Source organism: Microtus ochrogaster, chromosome 1, assembly GCF_000317375.1.
Source record: "Microtus ochrogaster isolate Prairie Vole_2 chromosome 1, MicOch1.0, whole genome shotgun sequence".
Lineage (NCBI taxonomy): Eukaryota > Metazoa > Chordata > Mammalia > Rodentia > Cricetidae > Microtus > Microtus ochrogaster.
The window spans coordinates 43796446-43821491 of NC_022009.1; the positions used below are offsets into that span (position 1 = coordinate 43796446).

At 47.7% G+C, this 25046-nt stretch overlaps 1 protein-coding gene across 2 annotated transcripts in view; it reads left to right on the forward strand.

The window, feature by feature from the left end:
* Positions 1 to 630: 630 nt before the first annotated feature.
* Positions 631 to 25046, forward strand: part of Eml1 (echinoderm microtubule associated protein like 1) — a 106573-nt gene continuing 82157 nt past the window's right edge. Inside the window, exon 1 of one of the 2 annotated variants that reach the window (XM_026781032.1) lies at positions 631 to 1096. In XM_026781032.1, coding sequence (XP_026636833.1) covers positions 1030 to 1096 — 67 coding nt within the window. In that variant the 5' untranslated portion in view covers positions 631 to 1029. The remainder of the gene's footprint in view (positions 1097 to 25046) is intronic. The other variant, XM_005343535.2, reaches the window with a different exon arrangement.

Sequence of the window (25046 nt, forward strand, 5' to 3'; positions counted from 1 at the left end):
CGTCTAATGAGGTGTGTATGTGGGGGTACTTCCAGAAAGACAGACTTCAAAGCCCCAGGGAGGCCTGTAAAGTTTGCTGATAACTTTCTATTCCATATTATTAGGTGATTATTGGATCCAAGACATGGAAGTTAATACCTTAAACTTCAGAATTTTGCTCACCCTTGGGTCAAGCCTTGCATTCTCTCCTGCTGCCTCACTTGTCACGTGGTAGCATCTTTATTTCTGGCCATGGGTAGTAAAGTTCAGATCACTAACCTGTGTGCTGGGCATTTTACTGACTCTTGGATCTGTGGTTTTTCTCACAATTTTCTTTTGATAACATCTTGGTCTCTTCCTAATGGTAAGCCCAGATCTCTAGATATGTAACAAGTTAGTCTGTAAAGTGACAGCATCACACGGACTGATCACTGGAAAAGGAAGACTGGGTGGCCTCTTTCTGCATCTTTGGTCCCCTGTGGCCAAGGATTCTCATAGCGTTACAAGCCCTGAGCTAGAGAACACGCAGACAGAGACGCCCCTTGCAGGACGTGGCCCGGAGGGAGGCGCTCTGCAGTGGCAAGCGTCACCATGGTTGCCCATGTTTGGTGCGGCAGCTGCCTGGGGCGCAGGGACAGCGCGTGGGGACAGAGAGTGGGCAAGTGGGTCCCCGATGTCCCGGGACGGACTGCAAGCGTCCCTCACTTTCTCCTCTTCTCGCCTTTTGTCCCCGCACCTCCTAGGAGTCTTCTGGCTGAGGATCCTAGGAGCAAGGACCAGGGAGGGACCAGGGCGGGGACCCAGGCGGGACCCAGGCGCGCCCAGCTCTGCGCCCCGCCCGCCACGTCTCCTCCCGGCCACGCCACCGAGGCCGCCCCCTCGCGGGCAGCGCGGGCGCCGGGTGCTCGTTCTCTGCGGCGGCGGGCCCGGGTTGCCATGGTGACCGGCGGCAGCCACAGCAGGGCCGGCCCCAGCGCCAGCGCCGCGGCGGCTCGGCAGGGCGCAGTGTGTGGGTGAGCGCGGCCGGAGCGGGCGCGGCCCGGCCTCAGCATGGAGGACGGCTTCTCCAGCTATAGCAGCCTGTACGACACGTCCTCGCTGCTGCAGTTCTGCAACGGTAAGCGCGGGCGGGCAGACGAGTGCACGGGGACCGAGTGGTGAGGGCCAGGCCGTGCCGCGGTCGAGGCCGCGCCAAGTAGCCCGGGTTCCCGCCGGCGCATTGTGCTGGGGCCGCGGGCCGCGCCTCTCCTCGGCTGCGGGCTCCCCGATGCCCACCCCCGGGGCTCCCGGTGCGGGCGAATCTGTGGCTCCCGGAGCCCCAGCGGATGCAGCTACAGAAAGCGCGCGCGGGAGCCCGGGAGCCGGGAGGCCCGGGTAACCTCGGCATTGGGGGACGTGTTGCTCTTTCGCTTCCAAACTCACATCTGTTTGGACAGTGCTGGATGCAGAACTCAGCAAACAAATCACTGCCGGAACAAAACCCTTTTAGGATGCACGCAGGGCTGGCTGCAGATGGACCTCCAGAATCCTTCTGGGGCCACTTGGATGGAATCATCACGGTCTAATATGATCTAGATCCGGGGTGGACCTGACTTGAAAGTGCTATACCTATTTATTTTTATTTTGTTTATGGAGTCATAGATATTTTTTCTCGTGTGTATGAGAGTATGTGTGTGGCAGTTTTTACAGAAAGGAAACATACATCGCTACCAATATGGCATCTTAAAACATATAGAATCAAACATGCTGTAAAGATTTTGTAGTCTCTCCAGCGGGGTTGGCAAAGATTTTCACTGCACTCTGCATATTTTATCAGAACATGGTGTGCGATAATTCATGCACAAAAGTTTACCACACATTTTTTTTGCATGTTGGGAGCTATTGCTTTTCCAAAAGTTTGTTAAAGGGGGAAATTAAACGGGGAAATATGGGCTTTTAAAGGATTTGGTCAAGCGTGGTCAGAATAAATTTTAAATTCTAGACTCTTTAACAACTGCAGTTGTGATTATCATCCAGTGGGCATTTCTTGTTAGTGACACCTGTTTGCGAACCGGAGCTATCTCTGAGTGGGGAAGAGGAGCTAGTGTGTTGACTCAGTCAATATACTGGTTTTCTTTTTAAAAAATGACTGCATATACTTAGATTTTTTTTCAGTTTATAATTCTCACATGGGGCAGATAGACTGCATTTGGTATTCCACGGGCCACTGGGGTACTTTAGCATATAGACTCATGGGAATGTTTTTGCTCCCGGGTAGGTTGAATAGATTCTTCAATTAGCTCTTTGAATAATTTCCTTAATTGTCTGATAATCCATCATGTCTGAACAGCTACTTTTGCTGTCCAAGGTAGGTGTAACCTTTAGCATGGTTCTGGTAGAATTCTTATGTTGGCTGTGGAAGGCATGAGGCTCCAAAGAAGTGACACCCAGGCACAAAGCCTTTCCAGGTCCCACATGTGGGCCTGTGATGGATGGTGTGATCTTGAATATGAAAATGGGGGCTGGGATTTTACTGGGGCAGTGCTTTGGGGTGGGGGACCCAGGTTATTTAGTTCTGCCGTCGTGAATCTGGTTTACTTGTGAGTGTTTTGGTCTCTTGCCTTCTGTTGGCTGCCAGCTCAGGGATGCTGGTTTGCTGTTTGGCTGGTAGTGAGGATGCTGGGAGGTGAACCCAGGTCTTAGATGCTGGAGCGGAGACAACCTGAAGGAAATAGCTTTGAAATCAAACAATCCTGGCACTTTGAACAGCACACACAGTTGTTGATCTGCTTCCCTTAAAGAGTTGACTCCTCAGTGGCTAATTCTTCTTTGGGTTAACCTTAATGACCAAAGTTTAGATCCAAAGAGACTTTGGGGGACAGAAACGACTGTTATCCAGGGATGTCTTAAGCAACAGATGTGTTGGTGTGAAATTATTCAGTAAGTTTCCATTAACTGAAAATATAAATGAATGCTATTCGGTTAATTACTGCGATGATGCAGTTGAAGCAGTGTGTGACAGAGAAGCCACCTCAAGAAGAACTAAAGGAAGCATTTGAGTATTTCATCAGCGGCACTGGGAGGAGAGTCCTCTTGCCTTTGGCCCGATCCCGGCAGGATAATACGTGAGCTCACACATTTTCCTACGTCCAGCTCGCTTCGTGCTTTCTAGAATGACAGTTACTCAAAGGTTCTGTGGCTGTACTGTATCAGCCGACGAAGAGGCAACACACACTTACCAACTGGATGACCATGTGACAAGACACAGGCAGAAGATGACACACCAGTGAGAGAAACTCCCCTTAGCAATGAGATTCCTGATCTCCCCTCTCAACTTTGTTCCTGGTCTCCCCTCTACTTGGTTTCTAATGGCTGAAAAACAGGAAGTTCTGAAGTGTGTGTGTGTATGTGTGTGTTTGTGTGTGCGTGCCCATATGTGTGCATCTGTACATATGTGGATGAAGGGTAGAGGCTTGTGTCTGTGTCTCTATCACTTTTGAGATAGGGTCTTTCTTACCGAATCTGGGGCTTGCTGTTTTGGCTCGACTCGCTGGGTGGTGACATCACCCTGCCTCCCAGGCTCTGGGGTTACAGATGTGTGTCATTGTACCTAGGTGACTTTTATGGTAGGTGCTAAGGATTCCAACTCAGGTCCTCATGCTTGCATGGCTTACCCACTGAGCCATCTGCCTGGTCCCACAAACTTCTTTTTCATGCTGTAATCGTAGCAGTGTTTTGAAAAGTGAACCATAGTTATCTTTTTTTAAAAAGGTTTTTATTGTTTTATTTATTTTTAATTTTCATCACATTGATTTATGTATCGTGTGTGTGTGCGCGTGCGCGCACGCGTGCACTTGTGCAGGCCAGAGTACAAATTGAGGAAGTATGTTCTTTCCTTCCACTATGTGGGTACCAGGTATGAAACTCAGGTCATCTGTGTTGCAGACAAGCACTTTTGACTACTGAGCCATATAACGAACCTTATTTTATTTTCTGTGTTCATTTTTGTGGTGCTGGGAAGCAAACATTTTCATTACACCAAAAGTACCCGTAGTACCCCATTTCCCTAGCCCCTGACCACCTACTTCCTGTTTCTGTGGATTCTGGATAGTTTTTTAAAAATACATTTTTAAAAAGATTGTGTTTTAATTATCATAAGTGCCTTTCTGTTGAGAGTATGTGCCCATGAGTGCAGGTGCCTATGGAAGCCTTACAGCTGAATTTTTTTTTTTTCGAGACAGGGTTTCTCTGTGGCTTTGGAGCCTGTCCTGGAACTAGCTCTGTAGACTAGGTTGGTCTTGAACTCACAGAGATCCGCCTGCCTCTGCCTCCCGAGTGCTGGGATTAAAGGCGTGCACCACCACCGCCCGGCTTACAGCTGGATTTTTGCAGATGTTTCTGAGCTGTCTGATATGAGTGCTGGGGATTGAACCTAGACCCTCTGAAAGTTCAGGCTCTTAACTGCTAAGCCATCTTTCCAGCCCTCCAAAGATATTTTTTAATTGCCATATACTAATTATGTACAATAATGGCTTCATTAAGACTACCTTGTTTCTGTTAAGATAATGCTATACCAACACACACTTCTGTGTGGACATATGTTCTTACTTTTGAGGGGCAGATACTAAGGAATGGAATTTCTGGCTCATGTGGTGACGCTGGGTTTAATATTTTGATAAGCCTATTTGAATTTCTTGATATCTAACTATCAAGCTCCTTTTCTTACATTCGCGGATAAAATAAGTAAGACCCAAAAGAGAACGAAGAGGGAAGGAAATAGAACGGCCCTGCTTTGTGCCTGTAGGTCCTTAGATATTCCTGTCTGTCAACTCACCAGTGAGTCAGCACCACCGTGCTCGGCAGGCAATCTCATTTCCTTGATTGTTTTCTTAGGCCTTTGAGCTGATTCTCCAAAGTCAGGTTGACCCAGAAACTCAAAGGTGAATGGGACAGATGTTACTGAAATAGGGAGCCCTCTTTCCTGCCTCTGCCCCCATGGTACTGGAGCAGGTCGTGGCTGCTTGCTGCTCACCACTCCCTTGGGGACCCTTTCCTCCTTTGGACAGCTCAGACCATCAAGTCCTTTATGTGGCCAAAATTTGGCCCCCAGTTTGCTCCCTGGGTCCATAACAATCAAATTTAATCTCCTGTTTAAAACAATCAGATTTAGTGAGTCATCCTGACTTTGAAGCCCATGAAAGGTTCTTTTCGACTCTTCTTTTGGCTAAACATTAACAAAAAAATTTGGAGGACAGTGGTGGTACACGCTTTCAATCCCAGCACTCAGGAGGCAGAGGCAGGTGAATCTCTGTGAGTCTGAGGCCAGTCTAGTCTACAGAGTGAGTTCCAGGACAGGATAGAGAGATCTTTCCTGAAAACAAACAAACAAGCAAACACCAAAACAAATGAAAGGCAGACAGACAGAAAGACTGCTCATTTCCTGCGGTTCTAGACCCTTAATTTTCCTGGTTTGGGTCACCTACACCTGCTTCTTTTTGTCTGTGTTCCTTTTTTAACTTTTTACAGGTGAATGTGAATCTCAAGATACATTGCTTCTGTTTTTTGTCTTGTATGTGTGTGTGAATGTGTGTGTATGTACATGAATGTGTGTATGTGCATATGTGAGTGTGTACGTGTGTGTGAGAGTGTGTATATGTATGTGTGTGTATGTGAGTGTGTACGTGTGTATGTGTGTGTGTGTGTGTGTGTGTGTGTGTGTGTGTGTGTGTATGCATGGTTTGGAGAACAGCATCTCCTGGTGTAGTCCAGTCTGAATAGAACCCTGAACCCCCGTGCCCACATCTCAAGTGGTGTGATGACAGGGGCCAGCCCGGGTCATTGCAGTCAGCCCTGACATGCTGATTTTTAAAAATTCTGTTTGTATTATTTGTGTGGGATGGTTGGGGACACCTTGGTACCCATATGGAAGTCAGAAGCCATGTTTTGGGATCAGTTCTCTCCTTCTACCATGTGGGTCCTGGGAATGAAAACTGGGTCATTAGCAGCAGGTGCTGAGCCATCTTGCCGGTCCCCTGGCATGATTTCTAAGTGGAGCCAGACACATCACCTTAACAGTCCAGTCTGAGATGATACTGACGCCTTCTCTTGTCATGTTACATAATTGCCTCTAATTTTACCTAAAGATCTTGTGTTTCACATGATTATGGCAAAGTTCTTGCCTTTATTTCCTTACTGTTAATACTTTTTTTGAGGAATTTCTTTCTATAGGTGGCGTTCTATCAGATTCCAAGCCAATATAACCTGTGTTGTGCTATGTGTGATGCCAGCAATCACTGGCAGTTCAGAGTGGATGCACAGTGGAGGTTTAAAGGGCATGACCTTGACCCACAGCCTTCACTTTCCTTCTTGCCTTTGAAGCAAGTGTTGAGAAAGACGTTGCCAGATTCCCTGGAACTTGTGTTGACAGAGTATGCCCCCTACCTTCCCAAGGTGGCCAGTGCCTTCTCTTCTTACCTGACCACGGCCAGTCAGGCTTCCTTGACCTGCCTGCTCAGATTTCAGAATCACTGGAGGATGATCTTTCCCGCTACTGAGAATAGTTTTCTCTCACTCTGAAATGTAGAATTGTTTTGTTATTTGTTTGTTTTATATAAGTCTCACCACGTAGCTCTTGCTGTTCTGGAACTCATTGCATAGACCAGGCTGGCCTTGAACTCAGAGATCTGCTCGCCTCTTCCTCCTGAGTGCTGGGATTAAAGAAGCGCACCACTGCATCCAGACAGAAATTTAATTTCCGTGTATTGCTGCTTGAAGAATTAACAGTGAGCCTGGCAGTGGTGGCACATGCCTTTTTATCCAGCACTCCGGAGGGAAAGGCAGGCAAATCTCTGTGAGTTTGAGTCTGGTTTACATAGTGAGTTCTAAAACAGCCAGGGCTACACAGAGACACTCAGTCCCAAAAGAGCCCACCCCCCCCAAAAAAAAATTAACAGCGATTTAATAATAATATTTGAAAAATTTAAAATACATTTCTATTTACATGTGTGTGCATGTTTTCATGTGCATGTGTGTTTTGTGCCTCTGCCATGGCATGTGAACCGAAAGCAGAGGACAACTTGCTGGAGTGAATTTCTCCTTCCGCTGTGTGGGTTCCGGGAACTGGGCTCAGGTCACAGGCTTAGCGACAAGGACCTTTTCCAGCTGAGCCTTTTTGGCAGCTCTTGAATGATAATCTTAGTCACTTCTGATCTTTGTGATACTGGTGACTGTCTTGTGGTCAAATTTTCAAAATGACTAATACAGACTTAAAAGCTCTGGGAACTCCTAAGGGAACCAGCTGGACACGAAGCGGCGTCTCCAAGCCTTCCTGGCTTCTTATTTTCTCATGCTGCGGCAGAGCTCCGGCATAGGTGGGTAGGCTGTGTCTGTGGTGGCGCAGCAAAAGGAAAAGCCTCTATGGCAACGTGCAGAGTGAGTGCCCTGCCTCCAGGAAGACTCCTAATTGCTGTGCAGGCCCTCCACCCAGCAAGGAATCTATTTTACAAGTAAACCACAAGCCTTTATGACATTATAAACAAGCCCAAGGGTTTGGGTGGGGAAAAAATCCCCCAAATTGTGTTTGAAAAGAGATCACTGATTGGTTATTATTTGTACCCGAGATGATGTGAGTCCCTTTCACACATTCCTTTAAATGTGGAAGAAAGAGTTGGCTGCAGTGTGAGTGAGAGAAGAGAAATAATGCCTTTGTTTCTGCTGTTACGGTCTGTTCATGCCCTGAAGCTAGTTGCCTAAAAACTTGCATTGCATACAATATGGGAAACGACACCCGAAAACCTTGCACACACCAAAGAAAGGCATTCTCTCCTAGAACCCACAATCTGCTCCATTTTGTAATTAGAATGTTTGTTTGTTTGAGACAGGGTTTCTCTGTGTTAACTGCTCTGCCTGTCCTGGAACTTACTCTGTAGACCAAGCTGGCCTCAAACTCACAGAGATCCTCCTGCCTCTGCCTCCAGTGCTGGGTTTTAAGGCGCGCGCCACCACTGCCGGGCTGAGAAAATTTTCTTTAAAGAACAATTAGTCACCCTTTTTGCAGTCTGGGCTCAGCCAGGAGAGGGGAGACAGGTTCTAATATTGGGGAGGCGGTCTGAATGCTTCCAAAAAGATCCTAATAAAAAAGAATAAAAGTCTGTTATCCACGCTCCGTGCTATGTAATTATTCGTGTCAGGAACCCTCCCGTAGCTCCTGACAACTCACAGACTCATTTATTATCCGCTACAAGCAGGACTCTTAAACTGGGCAGAGTCTTCGGTTTGGTCAACAGACAGCATATTTCCTCTAAAGAAGTGATTCTTTGAGAGAGATTTTTGTTTGTTTTTCTTTAAAAGCATAGTATTTATTACCCATTTAAGAATCAGATCGGAGGTGGGCGAAGTGGCAGACTACCCTGTAATCCCAGCATGTCGTAGGTGGGGCAACCAGGAGCTTAATTCTGTCTGTAACCAGGAGCTTAGTTCTGTCTGAGCTCAGGTCAGCCTAAGCTGTGAGCTCCTGTCTCAGCGACCCCTGTCCCCCCCACACCTGCAGAGAAGAAAACCAGGTAGACACGCTTCCAGTTTTGTTTCTTCAGAACTGTACCTGTCTGTAAAAACACTGTCGGTGTGGAAAACCACGTGCTCACAGTGTATCCTGGACTTCTGATGACCTTTCTTTATCCTGCTAGCTTTTTGGAAAACAGTTCAACCATTGGCCTTGAATAATGACTCTTACTGATGAGAGCAGTCTGACCTATGATGTATGTGATGGCCGGAGGCCAGGAGAACCAAAACCAGAACCTGGAGTCTTCTCGAAGGAAGTTCCCTACGGGGGCTTTGTGGTCAGAGGGAGAGAGAACCAGCTGGGGGCCACAGGCCCTTAAAGGTGGTGATTGTGTTGGAGTGTGGTCCAGGGCCGATGGTGTGCTCCGCTCCTTGCACCCTTTGCAGGAGGTACGGCCTCTTGGGCACAGTCAAGGATTCCCAGCTTCGGCCCTTTGGCTTTGGCAGCTTAATGCTATTCAGGGCTCTTGTGCGGGGGGGAAAAGGTTCAAAGGTTACTTGACAAACTGAGCTGATTTCCAGTGTACACCTGCAACATGCTCGGGGCAACGTGCATGATAAATACAGAGCTAGGGAGATGGCTTGGTGGGCAACATGATGGTCATGCAAGCATGAGGACCTGAATTTGGATCACCAGGACCTATGTGAAAAGGCATGGTTGACAGTGTGCTTCTGTAATCCCAGCACTGGGCATCAGAGACAGAGTGTCCTTGATACCACCAGTCTAATCAGAGATCTCCTGGCTTAACTAGAGGCCCTTTCTCAAAAAGAAGGTGGAGAGCAGCTGAGGAAGACACCTGATCTCTGTCCCTCTCTATGCATGCACAGGCATGGGCATGTACACACATAACACACACATGCACAGACATGTACATGCATAACACACACATGCATAGACATGGGTTTGTTCACACATACACACATGCACTGACATGGACATGAACACACATAATACACCCAGAGACATATGTACAACACACACATGCACATATGCACAGACACAGACTAGTACACACATAACACACACACACTAATGTTAAATGCATGGTCTCCCTCCACACAGAAGGCTCTTTGTTCCCAGCCTCACATCTCCGTTGGCTCCCTGGAGTCTTCTGAAGCGTCTGCCCTCTCTACCCTTCTGCTTTAGCTCAGCTCTTGCCTGTTTCCCAGGGTATGGTTGGTTTGGAGGGTCTGCCCTAACCACTGCTCCTGCCTCAAGCCTCAGTCCCTCTGTCCATTTCCTTTGTGTGCCACAAGAATGTAGGACCCCACTGTGCCCATTGTCACACTGTTCCCAGGCTCCAGTGACCCGCTGGGCCCTCCTGCCCTGGCCTTTAGGAAGCCCTACTGTGCTTATCAGGAGTAAAATGTCAACACTGTTTTCAGTTATTTAGTGACCAGCGGCCTGTGCAGAGAAGTCTAAGGACCGTGGGAGGTGCTGCAGGTGTCAGTGTGTCAGCTTGGCCTGTCTTCCCATCCCACTCACTGCAGGCTGCTGGGGTAATGGGGGTGGAGGTAGTGGGAGGCATCCAGACCTGGGCAGACTGCAGGTAGCTCAGGGTGCAGAGTGGAGTGGGGCCTCTGTGCTGAGTATTCCTAGGAGCTGGAAGAAGATAGGAGAGTGTTGAGTCGGGGATGACCTGAACAGACTTCCAATTGTTCTTTTTCTTTTCTGTCTTCTTTCTTTTCTTCTTTGTTTTTGAAATAGAGATTCTCTATTTTGTCCATATTGGCCTTGAACTTCAGCTTCCATGTGATCCTCCTGCCTCAGCCTGGGCTTTAGAGGCAGTCACCTTCCCTGGTTGGATTTTCAGTTCTGAAAGGTCACTGTTGGAACAGTGGAGAGGGCAGCCTGGAAAAGCAAGCAAAAGTGGATGGGGAGCCTGAGGCTAAATCCAAGGGGAGGCTGTGGTAATTTATGCAGGACGGGTGGGGTCCCAGAGGCTAGAGTGGGTGACATCATCTGCACTTAGGGTCAGAGGGAGGCGGGACAGCACCTGAGCTGACTCCTTTAAGGAAGAGGCAGGTGGATGAGCAGATCATGGGTCAGTGTTGGTCTGTGAGGTGCTGAGCAGGCCAGGCCAAAAGGTCTGAATGGGGCATCTTGTCCCTTAGGGCCTCCCTGAAGACACGGGAGCTTGTGTACTCAGGCAATCCCCCCTCCTTGGAGAGCCAGTAGACATGGGCATTCAGAAGACCAACCCAGCATCGTGAAGGTAGGGTGAGAGCTCTCCAGCACTCTCCTGTGGGAAAGCACTAGCTGGCTGCTACCACTTAGGTCAGCGCCAAAGCATATGGTGGTGAGCAGTCTTAGCCATTATTTTCCGACAAAGGAACTGACGTAAGGAAGTGGCTCCTGGCAAAGCCAGACTTTTTAGTGGTAAAAAGAATTAGACTTAAACATCACCCCCCAAAGAAATGACGTATCAAGAGATTTACATTCTTTAGGAGGTGATTCAGTGGACTCTCATGCTAACAGCACTTACAGGGCATTTTAGCCCCGGCTGTTGGAAAAGGCTCAGCAGCCGCACTTAGTGATGTTCTGCAAGCTGTGGAGTCTCTTGGAAAGCATACCACACCCATGCCTAAAACGTGGCAGCCACTCCCTAGGGAGGGCAGCGGTCTAATAGAGACACAACCATGGAGGTTGGCAGGGCTTTACCAGGTCAGTGCCACAGAGAGGAACAGAGTGGGTGCTCGCTCACCGCTCCCAGACGTTAAGATCTGCTTACTGTGCTGTTTCTTTCCTGTCTTGAGCGTGCTCTGCCTAGCTGACATAATTTGGTGGTGTAAGAATGTGTTCCGATCACACTGTGTGCTTAATCATATCTCACACCATAGAGTGACTGTTTTCCAAGCAGAGGTTGGGCATTTTGAAGGTAGGGACCATGTTGTCTTGTGTGTGTGTGTGTGTTTGTGTGTGTGTGTGTGTGTGTGCAATCTAGCAGGGCAGGAGCGAGCAGCTCCACTGTTCTGGAGCCCCACACAGAAACAAACACAGACATGCACACATATGCACACACACACACACACATGAATACACACTTACATAATGTACACATACACATGTATAATACATATATACCTACTTACATACATGCACACCCCCATGTGTGCCCCTGAGCATCAGGTGTTTATTTGCACACTCGGCAAACATTCTCTTGGCTGGCACTCACATCTCTGGAGTGTGTGCTCTAGCTATGTCCGTTTTGATTGACATGGAGATGGGGGCAACTTATTAAGAAGCTTGCTCAAGGTGAGGCTCCAGTGTCTGGGTCTTACTGAACACTGGGTCATGTCTGATGGAGATGGCTTCCGCTGTGAAATAGTTGACAACCACATTACCCGGCCAGCCCTGCTTGCCTGTCGCCTGGTGTGCTGCAGCAGACCTTGGTACAGCAGGCCTGGGTATGGATATTGTTGGGCATGCCTGTTCCCAAGGCTTCATGCGCTGAAATTCATTCTCCATCACGAGGCATTCAGAGGGTGGGAAGGTGATGCAATGGCGCTGTTTAGAGGTGGGGCCTTTGAGAGGTAATTAGAATTAGCTGAGGTTGTTAGCGTGGAGTCCTATGATGGAGTCCTAAAATGAGGAAGGAGGGACACACACAGAAACAAACACAGACATGCACACATATGCACACACACACACACACACACTTACATGAATACACACTTACATAATGCACACATACACATGTGTAATACATATATACTTACATACATGCACACCCCCATATGTATACACACACACTTACATACAAACATGCACACATAAACTTACATAAATGCATACACATACATGCATACACCCCCCACAATACACACATATACTTACATACATGCACACACCCCTTCCACATGCACCTGTACACACATACATTTATATATGCATGCACACACTTACACACATGCATACACATACACACATACATGCACATACTTATACCCATGCATGCACATATGCATCCACACAGGTATAGACACATGCATTCACACACACACTCACACATCACCCTGTGTCTCATCACGTCATGCCCTAAGTTGCCTTGGGATTCTGCCAGCAAGAGGCTGTCACTATGTGGAACCCCTCAATCTTGCACCTCCAGATTGTGAATCAAAATAACCTCTTTTCTTTATACCCCCACCAATTTGTGGTGGTATGTTTTGGTGACAGAAAAACAAATGAAGACAACTGAGACCACATATTTGTTGTTGTTGTTTGTTTTTAAATTACACTTGATTAACACTTTTAAAAATAGAAACCCTGCTTATCTCTGAATTCTGAAAAGTCTTACAGCTTGAGCTTTAGGACGGCACCCAGGCTCAGCAGAACTCAGTGTCTGTTCTTCCTTCTGCCCCACTGGTTAGTGGCAGCCTTTCCTTTCAGAAGCTCTGGGCCCAGCCACTTGTCCTTCTGGGAATTTCTGAACATGCACAGCTGTCTTACACACATTCTTTCTTATTGCAACCCTGGCCCAGCCCGTCCTTACACTGCTCTCTCCTCATGCTTCAGAACCCACTGCACACCGTGGGAAACCCTCCTGAGGCCAGATGTGATTCAGCACAGCTGCCTTGGTGCCCACCCTAACCCCCAGCGAGACTAGGAACTGCTGGAGGACAGCCCGTTGGGTCAGCCACTGTGTGGCGTCTTTTCAGGGTGGAAAAGTTAGGTGGGAGCTTTAGTGTGCTCAGAAAGCTTTAGAACTCTGGGCCTGGCTTGTAGCTGGGTCAGAACGCACCTGCCATGTTCGAGGCCATGGCTTTTGTACCTGTACCGAAGAAACAAAAAAGAAGGGACAGGCTATGGCTTACAGTGCTTGTCCCCAGGGCCACCAAAGCAGGAGAAAGCCAAGGTGGGCCATCTCTCGTTGGTCACTGCTGTCGCCTCTGTAGTTGAAGCTTCCGTCTCTCTTACCTCTCTCCCAGCTTTCAGCTTCTCTTCTCACCTTGTTCTATCTACCTTCCAGCTTTTTTCAGCCAGAGAAAACTGTCACTGTGGCAAAGCCCTAGAACCATCCATCTTAACATGTTTGTGTACTTGGCTCAGGACACGAGGTCATTCAGGCCCTATCTGTCTACGAGAGCTCTGCTTATCATCCCAAGCTACAACTCTGTCTCCACTGAATAAGGCCCCTCTTTCCCCTGCCCCACCCACCTCCCCAGGATGGCCATTCTACTTGGTCACTGAGACTTTGGACACTTGGGATCCTTGGGTGAGTGCAATGAGGTACCATTGTCTTTTTGTAAGTGGTTCATTTCCTTCAGGAGCCCTTCAAAAAACACCGTTCTCCCGAAGCCATGGGATTCCAAACCAAGTGTCTAGCTAAAGACTCAACATCTGGTGTGGAGTAGGGCAAACACCCATGCATTCTGGTTGTCACATGACATATCTTGTGTGTGCTAACGCATATGCGCTAGCTCACACGCATGCTCATACACATGCACCTCTGCTTGGCCTATGCAAGACTGCAGTTTCACCTCTGGATTCTCAGCGGTAAATGAGCTTCATCTCCCAACTCAGGCCAGGCTGAGGCCACACTCAGGGATGACATGGGACATTGGGATGCTGGCTCTGAGTCCTGCCTGTTTTATCCAGCCATCTAAGCAGTAACAAAGGCTATTTGGCTAACTAAGGAGAGTGACAGGGGTCTGAGCTGGGCTGGGAGTTGGGGCTGGGGGACAGACAGGGACTTTAGCAGTGCAGAAAGCTGACGAGGGATGCATGTCTGCTAAAGAAATCCCCTAACATCTGCTTTCTGATCCAGTATCCAGTAGCATGCATTCTCTCTATGCTAGCTCAGACACTAAGAAAGGAAACAGCAGATGTATGAGCCGGGACTAGGGAGGATCTGGGCTGCAATCTTGGAATATCTCTGAGTTTTTCTCTTTCTTTCTTTCTTTTTTTTTTAAAGATTGCTTTTGCATGTTGGCACAATTTTCTGACACGGACTCCTGATTGGTGCTTCCAGTTTCCAGGGCAATTTAAAGAGATAAGCAGGCATAAGTTGGGGCACGTGCCCCGAATGAATGATCCTTGGGAATTAGCACAGAAGATGACATGTGTTCTGTCTAGAACCTTCTCTGTGGCTGACCACAGATGGCTTTTGCAGAGGCTGGGAGCATGGTCCGTGGAGACAGGTGGGGCTGGGTTCCACCCAGGCTTTGTCCTACACTGCTGAGATTCCTGTGAGCCTGGAGAACTGCTTATCTTTCCTGACCACACATTTCTTGGCTAGAACAAGGCCGGGTGGTTCCGGGGATTCAGTGAGGAGATTCTGCATAGTCCAGGTATGAAGCATGGAACCTCAAGCTGGGCCACTTAAGGGACTCTTTTTTTTTTTAACTTTATTTATTTATTTATTTATTTAATTTTTATTCATTATGTATACAGTGTTCTGCCTGCATGTATCCCTGCAGGCCAGAAGAGGGCACCAAATCTCATTACAGATCGTTGTGAGCCACCATGTGGTTGCTGGGAATTGAACTCAGAACCTTTGGAAGAGCAGGCAGAACTTTTAACCACTGAGCCATCTCTCCAGCCCTCAAGCAAACTTTCAAAACCAGAGTCACAGCTCAAAGGCCCAGAAAATATTTTTAAGGGACTCTTGATAAAGACACTTACCAAGGCCGAGGGAGGGTGTGTGCAGCCAGAGTTAGAACAGTGTCCACACCTGGTGCAGACGTCCCCTGGACCCATCAGACCTGCTTCAGATAGAACTGCATGGATGGAGGCATGGCAAGCTGACGCATGTGACCTCACATGGGAAGCCGAGAAGTTAGCTTCCTGGCTTCATTTTTCTCCTCTTTCCACCTGCTGGCTGTAACTTGGGTAAAGGGAGGCCTACCAATGCGGCCCACACAGTCGGTCTCCCTGTGCTGAGGACAGGGACAAGGATGTGGAGTACATTCAAAGGATGGGCTTTGTTTCCGAGATTGGGAATGCTAACAGTTAACAAGTGTGGCCTTTGTCCTGTCTCGGCTGTTACAACTAGGTGTCTCCTGGACGTTGTCAACTGGGTTGACTTGTCTGTGTTTCCAGTACCCATGGTGGGTATCCAGTGAGTGTGGGGCTCAGAGCCTTTATTGGATCTCCTGAGTGTGTGTGTCAGAATGCCGTGGCTCTGTGGACATACCTTACCCCTGTGACTCTCCTGTTTCTATTCTGAAATGGATGCCTATTCCTTAGAACTCCGTTTTGACCTCCCTCGTAGGTGAACCTTTCTCTGATCTCACAGGTGTCTGGTCGTGCCATGTTTCCCAGCTGGCATTCATATACCCTGAAGAGTGCTGGCTCCGTTCTGTCCTGTGGTTAGTGGGGAGAGCCTGCGCTTTGCGATGAATCTCCGTAGAGAAATGTTCCATGTCTCCTCTTCATGTGACTGTCCCCATTACTCCGCACGAGCCTTGCCTGTGGTGCAGCCCCCCTGGATACTTGTTGAGTGAAAAACAGTATTAAACTTATTCAAATGGCTGTGTTATCTCTCTATTGTGAGAGGCAGAGGGAACGCTGGATTCTGAACAGACTGTCTTCATCACATGAGGCCCTAGCACGCATTTTCACAATGACCAAGTAGTCGCCCTGATTACTGTGGAGCAGACTTGGTGTGTACAGCCCACACTCACAGATCATGCACGTGTGAATACACACCAGGTGGGAAGTAGCATCTATTATGTTGTTTGTCTGTGTTTACTGAGCATGACCTCTAAGTGCAGGCTAAGCTGTGTGTAGCAGACAGTAATCTGTTCCATCTTTGGAGGGATTTAGTGAGAGCATGTACCCAGAGTGCTGTGTGCTTTGCCAGGGGAGGGCCTCCTCGAGGACATTATTGAATAATGATGCCATGCTTATTTTTAACCAGTTTGTTTAGATACAATCCCATGTAACTGCAATGCAAAGCAGTCTACACTGTAGTACACACACACACACACACACACACACACACACACACACACACACACACACACACACACACACACACACACACACACACACGCTGGTGGTTTCATGATAGGTTCTCTTGTTGTCCACATTAGCCTTGAATTCCAGAATTCAGATGCTCCTCCCACCTCAGCGTCCCAAGTGGCTGAAGCTAAAAGGCACGCCAAATCGGTTTGTCACTCACTTTTTATAACCAAATCTAAGGTTAGCGGAATCCTATTTCATCACATTTCTCGTACAGAAGCCCATGCTGATGTGTTTCCAGTCACTTAGCCAAATGGCCACTTGCTGATAACAAGTCTCCCGATGAGAACCCAGGGCTCTTTGAACAGTCCCACGCTGCCTTGGTCTCTGTGTTGTATCTGCAGTGCTCTGTCCATCTACTTATGTATTGGGGGGGGGGACAGAAAACAATGACAGCAACAAATGAGCCTGGTGGGCACTGAATTTTCAGCACAGGCTGATGCAGAAGGATCAGGGATTTGAGGCCAGTGTGAGTACCCAGCCAGGCACTGTCAGAGAGAGAGAGAGAGAGAGAGAGAGAGAGAGAGAGAAGGAGGGAGGGAAGGCAGGAGAAAGAAATATGATATAGGAAATTACATCTTTTATTCTGACAATTTGGAGGGACTTCCTTTAGACCCTGGATTAAAAAAAAACTTAAAATAATAATGCCTTGTTTTAAGGTCACCAACATTCAAAATTCTGGATGAAACTTAAGAAGTTATTTATAGGATCTTGCTGTGTTTTCCTTTTTCTTGGAGCCAGGGCCGGGGTGCTGGGTCAACACTCTGCCACGGAGCTGCACCCCCAGCGTTTTTCTGTAGTTTTTATTCCAGGTCAGAGCCTCACCACGATGCCAGGGCTGGCCTTGAACTTGTGATCTTACTGCCTCTGCCTCCCAACTACCCCACAGCAACTTTTTAAAACAATGTCCTTATCTTATGCTTACTGCGGATTCTTGTCAAACTCCACTTTATCTTCAGACAACATCCTGGGGAGAGGGGCTTGCATTCCTCTGTTTTAGTTCCTCTCCATCTGACCACTGGGTGCAGTGCTTCCAGGAGATGAAGTCGTTGCGGACTTTAGAGCAGCCCACACAGAAGACAGGGCCAGCACTTGGGTGGAGCCCCGCTCAACATGCTGCTACCTTATTGGAGCCAACTGCTTGCTGGGCCCTTCTCAAACCACGGTTCACCTCAGATGTCTTGAGTTCCAGCCAACATCTCCAGAGTCAGCCTGACCACTGCTTACCTGCAATTTCAGACTCGGAAGATGAAACATGTGGTTTATCTGGTTTCTAGTGATTTCCTCTTAGTTTCCTAGTTCTGCTTGTCCATATGTTGTGGGTTTGGTTCGGCTTTGCTCTGTCTGTGGTGCTGGAGAAGGAAGCCAGAGTCCTGTGCATACAAACAAGTGTGTCGCCACCAAGTGACACCCAGGCCCTTCTGCCCAGCTAGCTTTGACGGTGACTGTGGCTGCTACCCTGGGCCTTTCTGCTGTATCGGCTCCATGTTCTCTACTTGCATCTGAACATCTAAATCAGAATTCAGAGCATTTTAGGGCCCAGTGGCTTAGGGAAGAGTATTCAGTGTATGCACCGGTATGCTCTGGTGATCGAGACAGGTTCTCAGCTTTCCTCACCTGTGGACACTGGCTTGATACTTGAGCGACATTTTTATTAAAACCTGACACTTTGCCGGGCGGTGGTGGCGCACGCCTTTAATCCCAGCACTCAGGAGGCAGAGGCAGGCGGATCTCTGTGAGTTCGAGGCCAGCCTGGTCTACAAGAGCTAGTGCCAGGACAGGCTCCAAAGCTACAGAGAAACCCTGTCTCAAAAACAAACAAACAAACAAACAAACAACCTGACAGGTGACTCGTGCCCCTGGGAACCACGAGGGCATGGACCAATCACCCATCACATAGCGTCCTCTAGACTCCGCTGTTTAAATTGCAGGCTACAACCCATGTGGCATTATATAACCAAACATGGGGTTCATGGAAGAACGGGAGGCAGTGAAAGGCTCCTGAATGGACAACCACCAAGAATTAATTAAAAAGCAAATGCGGCCAAGGTGTTTCTGGCCACGCCCACCAGTGTGTATAATACAGCTTCATGGAAAGCCTTGGTTATGCCCACAGGTCAGGAGAGCTCTGCACTGTGTGCGTCCTCACGACCAACACTGCCCGAGACGCTCAGCTCTCATCAGAGTCTGTTTGTAGGATGCATGCGGAGCTTCCTGCCCTTGCAGAACTGCACTGGTTTGCTCACAGTAAACAAAGGCTTCCATCTTCCTCCTGACGTCTTTCTCCAGCGAAAGGGCAAATTCGCCTTGTGTTACTCAGTGCTTGCATGGTGGATTTTTAAGTGCTGCTTGAGTTGAGTTTTTGAGACAGGGTTTCTCTGTAGCTTTGGAGCCTGTCCTGGCACTAGCTCTTGTAGACCAGGCTGGCCTCGACTTGAATTTTATTAAAAAGAATTGTTCTATGAATTTTGGCTTAGGACTAGGATAACATGCCAAACAACTTCTGAAATGGCCCTAAACATACTTCTGCTGTTTTGTATGATATATTTATGTGAAGTGGCTCCCTCAGCAATGACAATTATAAAATCAAAATATCAGTCAATTCTAAAAGAATGTTGAAAAGTTAGTTTATGTCCAGAAGTAGCAGATTTTTAGGTTAAGAGTTTATTCTTTATGTAAAAATAAATAAGTATCTGTCTCATTAGAAAGTAAGTTTACTTCTGTTTAAATAAATGGTAAAATTATAAGTATACCAAAGATTTTTTTTTTTTTGAGACAGAGTTTCTCTGTGTAGCCCTAGCTGTCCTGGAATTAGCTCTTGTAGACCAGGCTCGCCTCAAACTCACAGAGATTCGCCTGCCTCTGCCTCCTGAGTGCTGGCATTAAAAACATGCCACACCACCGCCTGGTTTAAGAATTGTTTTAAAATAAATTTTTTCCTCAGCAACCAGGAGGCAGAGGCAGGGGGAGTTCTGTTGGTTTGAGGCCAGCCAGGTCTTCGAAGCATGTTTCCGGCCAGCCAAGGCTACATAGTGAGACCTAGTCTCAAAAAACAAACATTTTCTTTATGGTTTATTATCAGTAAATGTTTACTTTCTTTCCTGTTTTATAGTTCTGTCTGCCTACAGTCATATAAAATATTTCAGGTGACAAGGGTTCTGGAGTAGGTGGAGTTTAAGAAACCCTGCTCTAGGACAGTCATCCTGAGAAAGCAGGGTTCCGAAGGTCCCACTGACCTCGCTGGATTCTGCATTCGCCTGCCCCTTCCTTCTTTCTTGCTTTGTTCAGCAGGAATCTGTGTGTCCACTGTAAACAAAGCCTGGTGGGTGGCCTGAGGACTCTGACTCTTCCCGTGTGCTTGGGAGCCATAGTCCAGAGCTCTGTGGGTGTGGCTCAGCTCCCCCTCACCGAATTCCTGCAGAGGGACGGGTGTTGGTGTTTTCCATAGACAATGAACCGAGGGCTTGGGTCTCCCAGTCCACACGCATCTCCATGCTGCAGCTTTCAAAGGCCTGGGGAAATAAACACTGATCGCTGCACATCAACCCCAAAGCGATGGCTCTTTGTCACATGCCTGCCCGGGACAAACCACCTAACTCACTGTATCAGCCCCACCTATAGTGCGTGCCTCAGTTTCCTGTGCTATATGTTGGGGTTCCTATTTCTTAAAAGTCTTCAGGGAAGTAACCTTAATGACTGTTTTGTGAGCTACAAACCTTGGTCTGGTGGTCATAATCTACATAGCGGTTAATACACAGTTAATACTAGCATGTTTTAAAAGAGTAACACATCTTTGTTCTCAACTCCCAAAGTGATGAGTGTTTGAGAGATTGGTGTGTTAATTAGATCTAATCATTCAACATTATATGTGTATATCAAAACATCACATTTTACCCTGTCATTATTTGAAAATTTAATTGACAATGATTATTTACCGATTTAAAAATGCTTCATTTGATTGCATGGCAAGTTAATTCTTACCATAGTGTTTTTGTTTGTTTGTTTTTGAGACACGGTCTCACTATGTAGACCTGCCTGGCCTCAAACTCACAGAGATCCACCTGCCTCTGCCTCCTGAATGCTGGGATTAAAGACACACGCCATCATACCCAGACATTTTTTCTTTCTCCATCCCTATATCTGGATACGCCTGTCCAAGGGCGTCTGAATCCTGCCCTGCTCTCTCATGGGGCTCATCGCATATGCAGTCAGATGAGCTTACACAGGTGATTCCTGTCCTTCAGCAGCACGGCCTTAGTGGGCTACATCACAGATACAGTTTTGGACTGGGGGTTCTCTTGGGCCACATGACTGCTTGTTCCTGTCCTCTCTGATCTGACACCCCCGGGAATACAGTCTCTGATGCATTCACTCGCCTTGTCACCTCAAGTCACCTTGTCCCAGCTGTGCGTCCTCACTGTGAGAGTAAACCGAACTGTTCATTGCCTTGATTCGACTGAGGGGTGGATGGCATGCGATGTTGGTAGTTTAGGCCTGCTAGTTCTGTTGGGTGCCTGGGCAGCTGGGATATCTTGCTGTGTCAGTTACCACCTAGAGTATGTAGGTGCCTGACACCCAAATAGGTGGGTACAGGTTGAAGAAGGCAAGCCGGGGCGTGTGTCCAGACCGAAATCTGAAAGTGCAGCTGGCGATTCCTGGAATCCCGTCTTGACGGTGTTCCTTTCCAATGCATTGTGACGAGGATTGTTCTGGCTTACAGACCATCTGGCCCATGGACAAGGCACATAGCACTGAGGTTCCCGTCCTTTCTCCCCCAGCTGTAAACCTTGCTGTGACCCCTCAGAGCTGCACAATGACTTCCCAGCACGCCTTTGTCCTACTCTGCCGCCCCCCCCCCCACAGTCGTCTCTGCAATTTGGTTCCTAGGGTCCCTCCTTGCAAAGAGACTCACAGTGCCAAGATTTAGGAGAGGCATTTGAAGGACATCCCTCGCTGAAGGATGACTCAAGGCAGCAAGGGTTAAGGGATAATATAAACCTTCCGACAGAGGCTCAGAATATCTTGAGTTCCTAGTGCCCAGCATGAGCTGCCCACTCTTTGGTTAATAAAGTCTGTGCTTTATAAAACAGATCGTTCTTGTATGGTTTTTGCAGACAAAATGTGTCTGAGTGCACATTTTATCTGGGGCATTGTTAACGAGGGAAAGTGGACCAGTGGGTTGCAGATCTCCCCCCATCCCACCAAAAACAAACACAAAACCTCCTATACCCTGTGGGCTCCATTCTCGTTGGGGCTGAACACATTGGGTGTTACCCTCGAAAGGAGTACTCGTTTGACCCAGGCTCTTCTTAGCCTCCTCTTCTTGAAGATCAATCCTGTCATCTGAGCAAAAGGATTATGGGTAAGGCTGAACCAGTTTTGTGTGCTTTGCAATCCCAGCCCTGAGGATTTTGTGTTTCTCAATGAGGGCACGACAAAGACCAGCCGCATTCAGAAGGAGGACTGGCTTTTTGGTTTAATGGACAAAAACAAATGTGTCTCCGCTTTCAAATCACAGTCTTCAAGGCAAAATTTCAGGTGAACTGGCCTGTCCATTTGTACAGCAAACACATGAAAATTATAGTTGCAGAAAAAGTTTTTTAAAAAAACTGACAAAGGCAACTATCTTTTCCTATTAAAAACCATGGAGACATGTCATTAATGACTTACTGGTGGCTCCTTCAACTACAATGGAATTCAGACCTGAATTGAGACAAAGTAAATGTTAAAAGTTTACTTAGGGTCTAAGGAGTTGGCTTAGAGGATAAGAGCGCTCGCTACTGTTGCAGAGGATCCAGGTTCAATTCCCAGCACCCACATGGAGGCTCACAAGTATAACTCCAGTCCCAGGGAATCTGCCCTCTGCTGATCTCCAAGGGAAATAGGCATGCACGTGGTATACATATATACATGCAGGCAAAATACTCATACACATAAAATAGAAGCAAATACATTTATGGATTTATTTGTTTAGATAAGTTCACACTGTATGGTTCAGGCTAGCCTCAGAACCATGGTCTTGCCTCAGCCTCTCAAATGCTAGATAATAGTCATGTGTCACCAGAACATGTACCACCATGTCAAGATTCCAGTTCACTGACCACGAGGTTACTAGTACCCAAGTCAATTTGTAGGGAGACCCTTCTCAGAAGCCTGAGGCCATGGTTTCCTGTACATGTCTGAAGCCTGTGTAGGACCCGGTGGGTGATGGAGAACCATGCATTTGCCTTCAGATGTTCTGTGGCTTTGTACCTTCTGAGAGTTGATGCTGGTTTTTTTTTTCTCCAACAGGGAAAACTGAAAAGGGTATGGGGTGTGATTGCATGTCTATAATCCCAGCACTTGAGATCCCAGCACCCAAGCTCAGGATCAGCCTAGTCTATACGGTGAAAACCAGGAAAAAAAAAACCCCAAAAGTCAATGAAACGAGAGGAGAGAGTGTCAGAGTTCACTCCGAAAGGAGGCACAGTAGATCCAGTCTCACTATACAGCACCTTTAAACTGTCGGGCCATAAAACTAGAACATCCACACTGGATTTACTCAGGTATGAGCCAAAGCTATGCATCTGTAGATCCTGCAGAGGCTGGCTTACTATTGTGTTGGAAGCTATTGAGCCCCAGTACCTCAAGACAGCGTATCCTGTCCCAAATACACCAGGTGGTACACCGATCCTATCCCCAATATGGACTGTACCCCTAGTGCAGAAGGGCCCAGCATGTGTCTGTGTAACGGGGTGGTGGTGGGGTTGTCATTGTCCTAGCCAGATGAATGCCCAGTGAGTGTGTGCCAAAATCAGGAACAGCTTTGCAGCAGGGGCAGTTGAGAGGCAAGGCTCATTGCTCCAGGTCAGGCAGCTGGGGAATGATGGAACCAGGGTGGTCCAAATGGGTTTGATCTAGCACTTTCTTGTAGTGCCTACACCTCACAGCTCAGCATTGCCCAACCACTTCGGCTTCAGCAAGCCCAACTACCCTCCATGTCTTCATTTGAGAGAACTGAGTACCTTCTAACACAGAAGTGACGTGCCCGCTCATGTCGTGATTAGCACAGGCTGCTCCATTTTCTTCTATTAACAATGCTTTCTTTTTTCATTTATCTTTGTTAAAAGGAGGATGAGTAGAGGTTTCTTTTAGATGGCCAAATTGCAGTCATCTTTTTGTAATACTCCCTATAGTCAGGAAGGATGCTTTTGACTGCCTGTCAGTCTTGGGGATTCGTCAAGTAAGTCACCAGGGACCGGCAAAGGACAATTTCCAGGTTACTTTGTTGAGTTTTAAATGCTAATGAGATTTTTAGGGTGTCTGACAGTTTTTCTTTCTTCCTTATGATTTAAAAGATCATCACTTTGGGGAGCCTGGCGTTGAGTGGTGGAGATGAGGGTTTTGTGTTATGTGCAGAGGGAGGGGTGGTCCCGTGGAGAGAGATGCCTGACAGCCTTAATGCCAGGCTTCACGAAGCAGTGCTTCAGTGGGAAGGCTTCTGATGTTCGTAGCATGAAAGTGAAAATGCCATTCTCCCTGTCCTCACGCTAACCTTTCCCTCTTACTCCAGGGAACACCCAAGGGCGGATGCCTTGCTGGCTTCTGACTCCAGTACCAATGTCTGCAGGCAGGCAGGTGGGCATTTCTGATGCCGAGGTAAAGGTGCAAAGACTTAGAGGGGCCCCCTGCTCCATCAGGTGACCTGGGGGCCTGAGAACCAGAGGGAAGTTCTTCCCATTCCTGGCTCACAGGATTTCTCCTGATCCAGAGTACCTGTCCATGTGGCTCAGGTTTGAAAGCTGTGTGCTGTGTTCAAATGAGGAAAGCATAGGTTGGAAAGCTGGAAATGGCGGGCACAACTGGGATATTTGTGACCAGGTACCACAGTCAATGTCTAAGAGCAGGAAGGGGTCTGTAGATTTTTTAACCGTCTATTTTGTTTGTTTGTTTGTGTGTGTACCTGTCTGTCTGTCTGTCTACATAGGAATATGCACGTGTGTGCTGGTGCCCATAGAGGCCAGAGGAGAAGGTGTCGGGTCCCTTGGAGATGGAGTCACAAGAAGTTGTGAGCCACCTGCTGTGGGTGCTGGGAAGCAAGCTCAGGACCTCATACACAAGGTCAGGAAATGCTCTTAACTGCTGAGCCATCTGCTGCACTCTTTTGAGGCAGGGTCTTGTGGAGCCCAGGTTGACCTTGAACCATTATATAAGATTGGCTAAGGCTGGACTTGATCTTCTGAGTCTCCCCTTGTACTTACTCTGTCTTGTGTGCTGGGATTGCAAGCATGCACCACCCTGTTTTATGTGATGCTGGGGATCACACCTGGAGCTTAGTGCATGCTGGGCAATCATGCTGCCAACTGAGCTGCATTTCTGGTTATTGTTTTTGTTTCTGAGAGCACATGTATGTACGCTTGTGTGTTGTATATCTGGTTTTTTTGAGATAAGGTTGTGTTATGCAGTCCAGCCTTGTAGCAGGCTTCTTGAACCGTCAGCTCCGAAATCATGACATAGAGACTTATTATTAATTATGAATGCTCAGCCTTAGCTCAGGCTTGTTTCTAGCTAGCTTTTTTTTTTT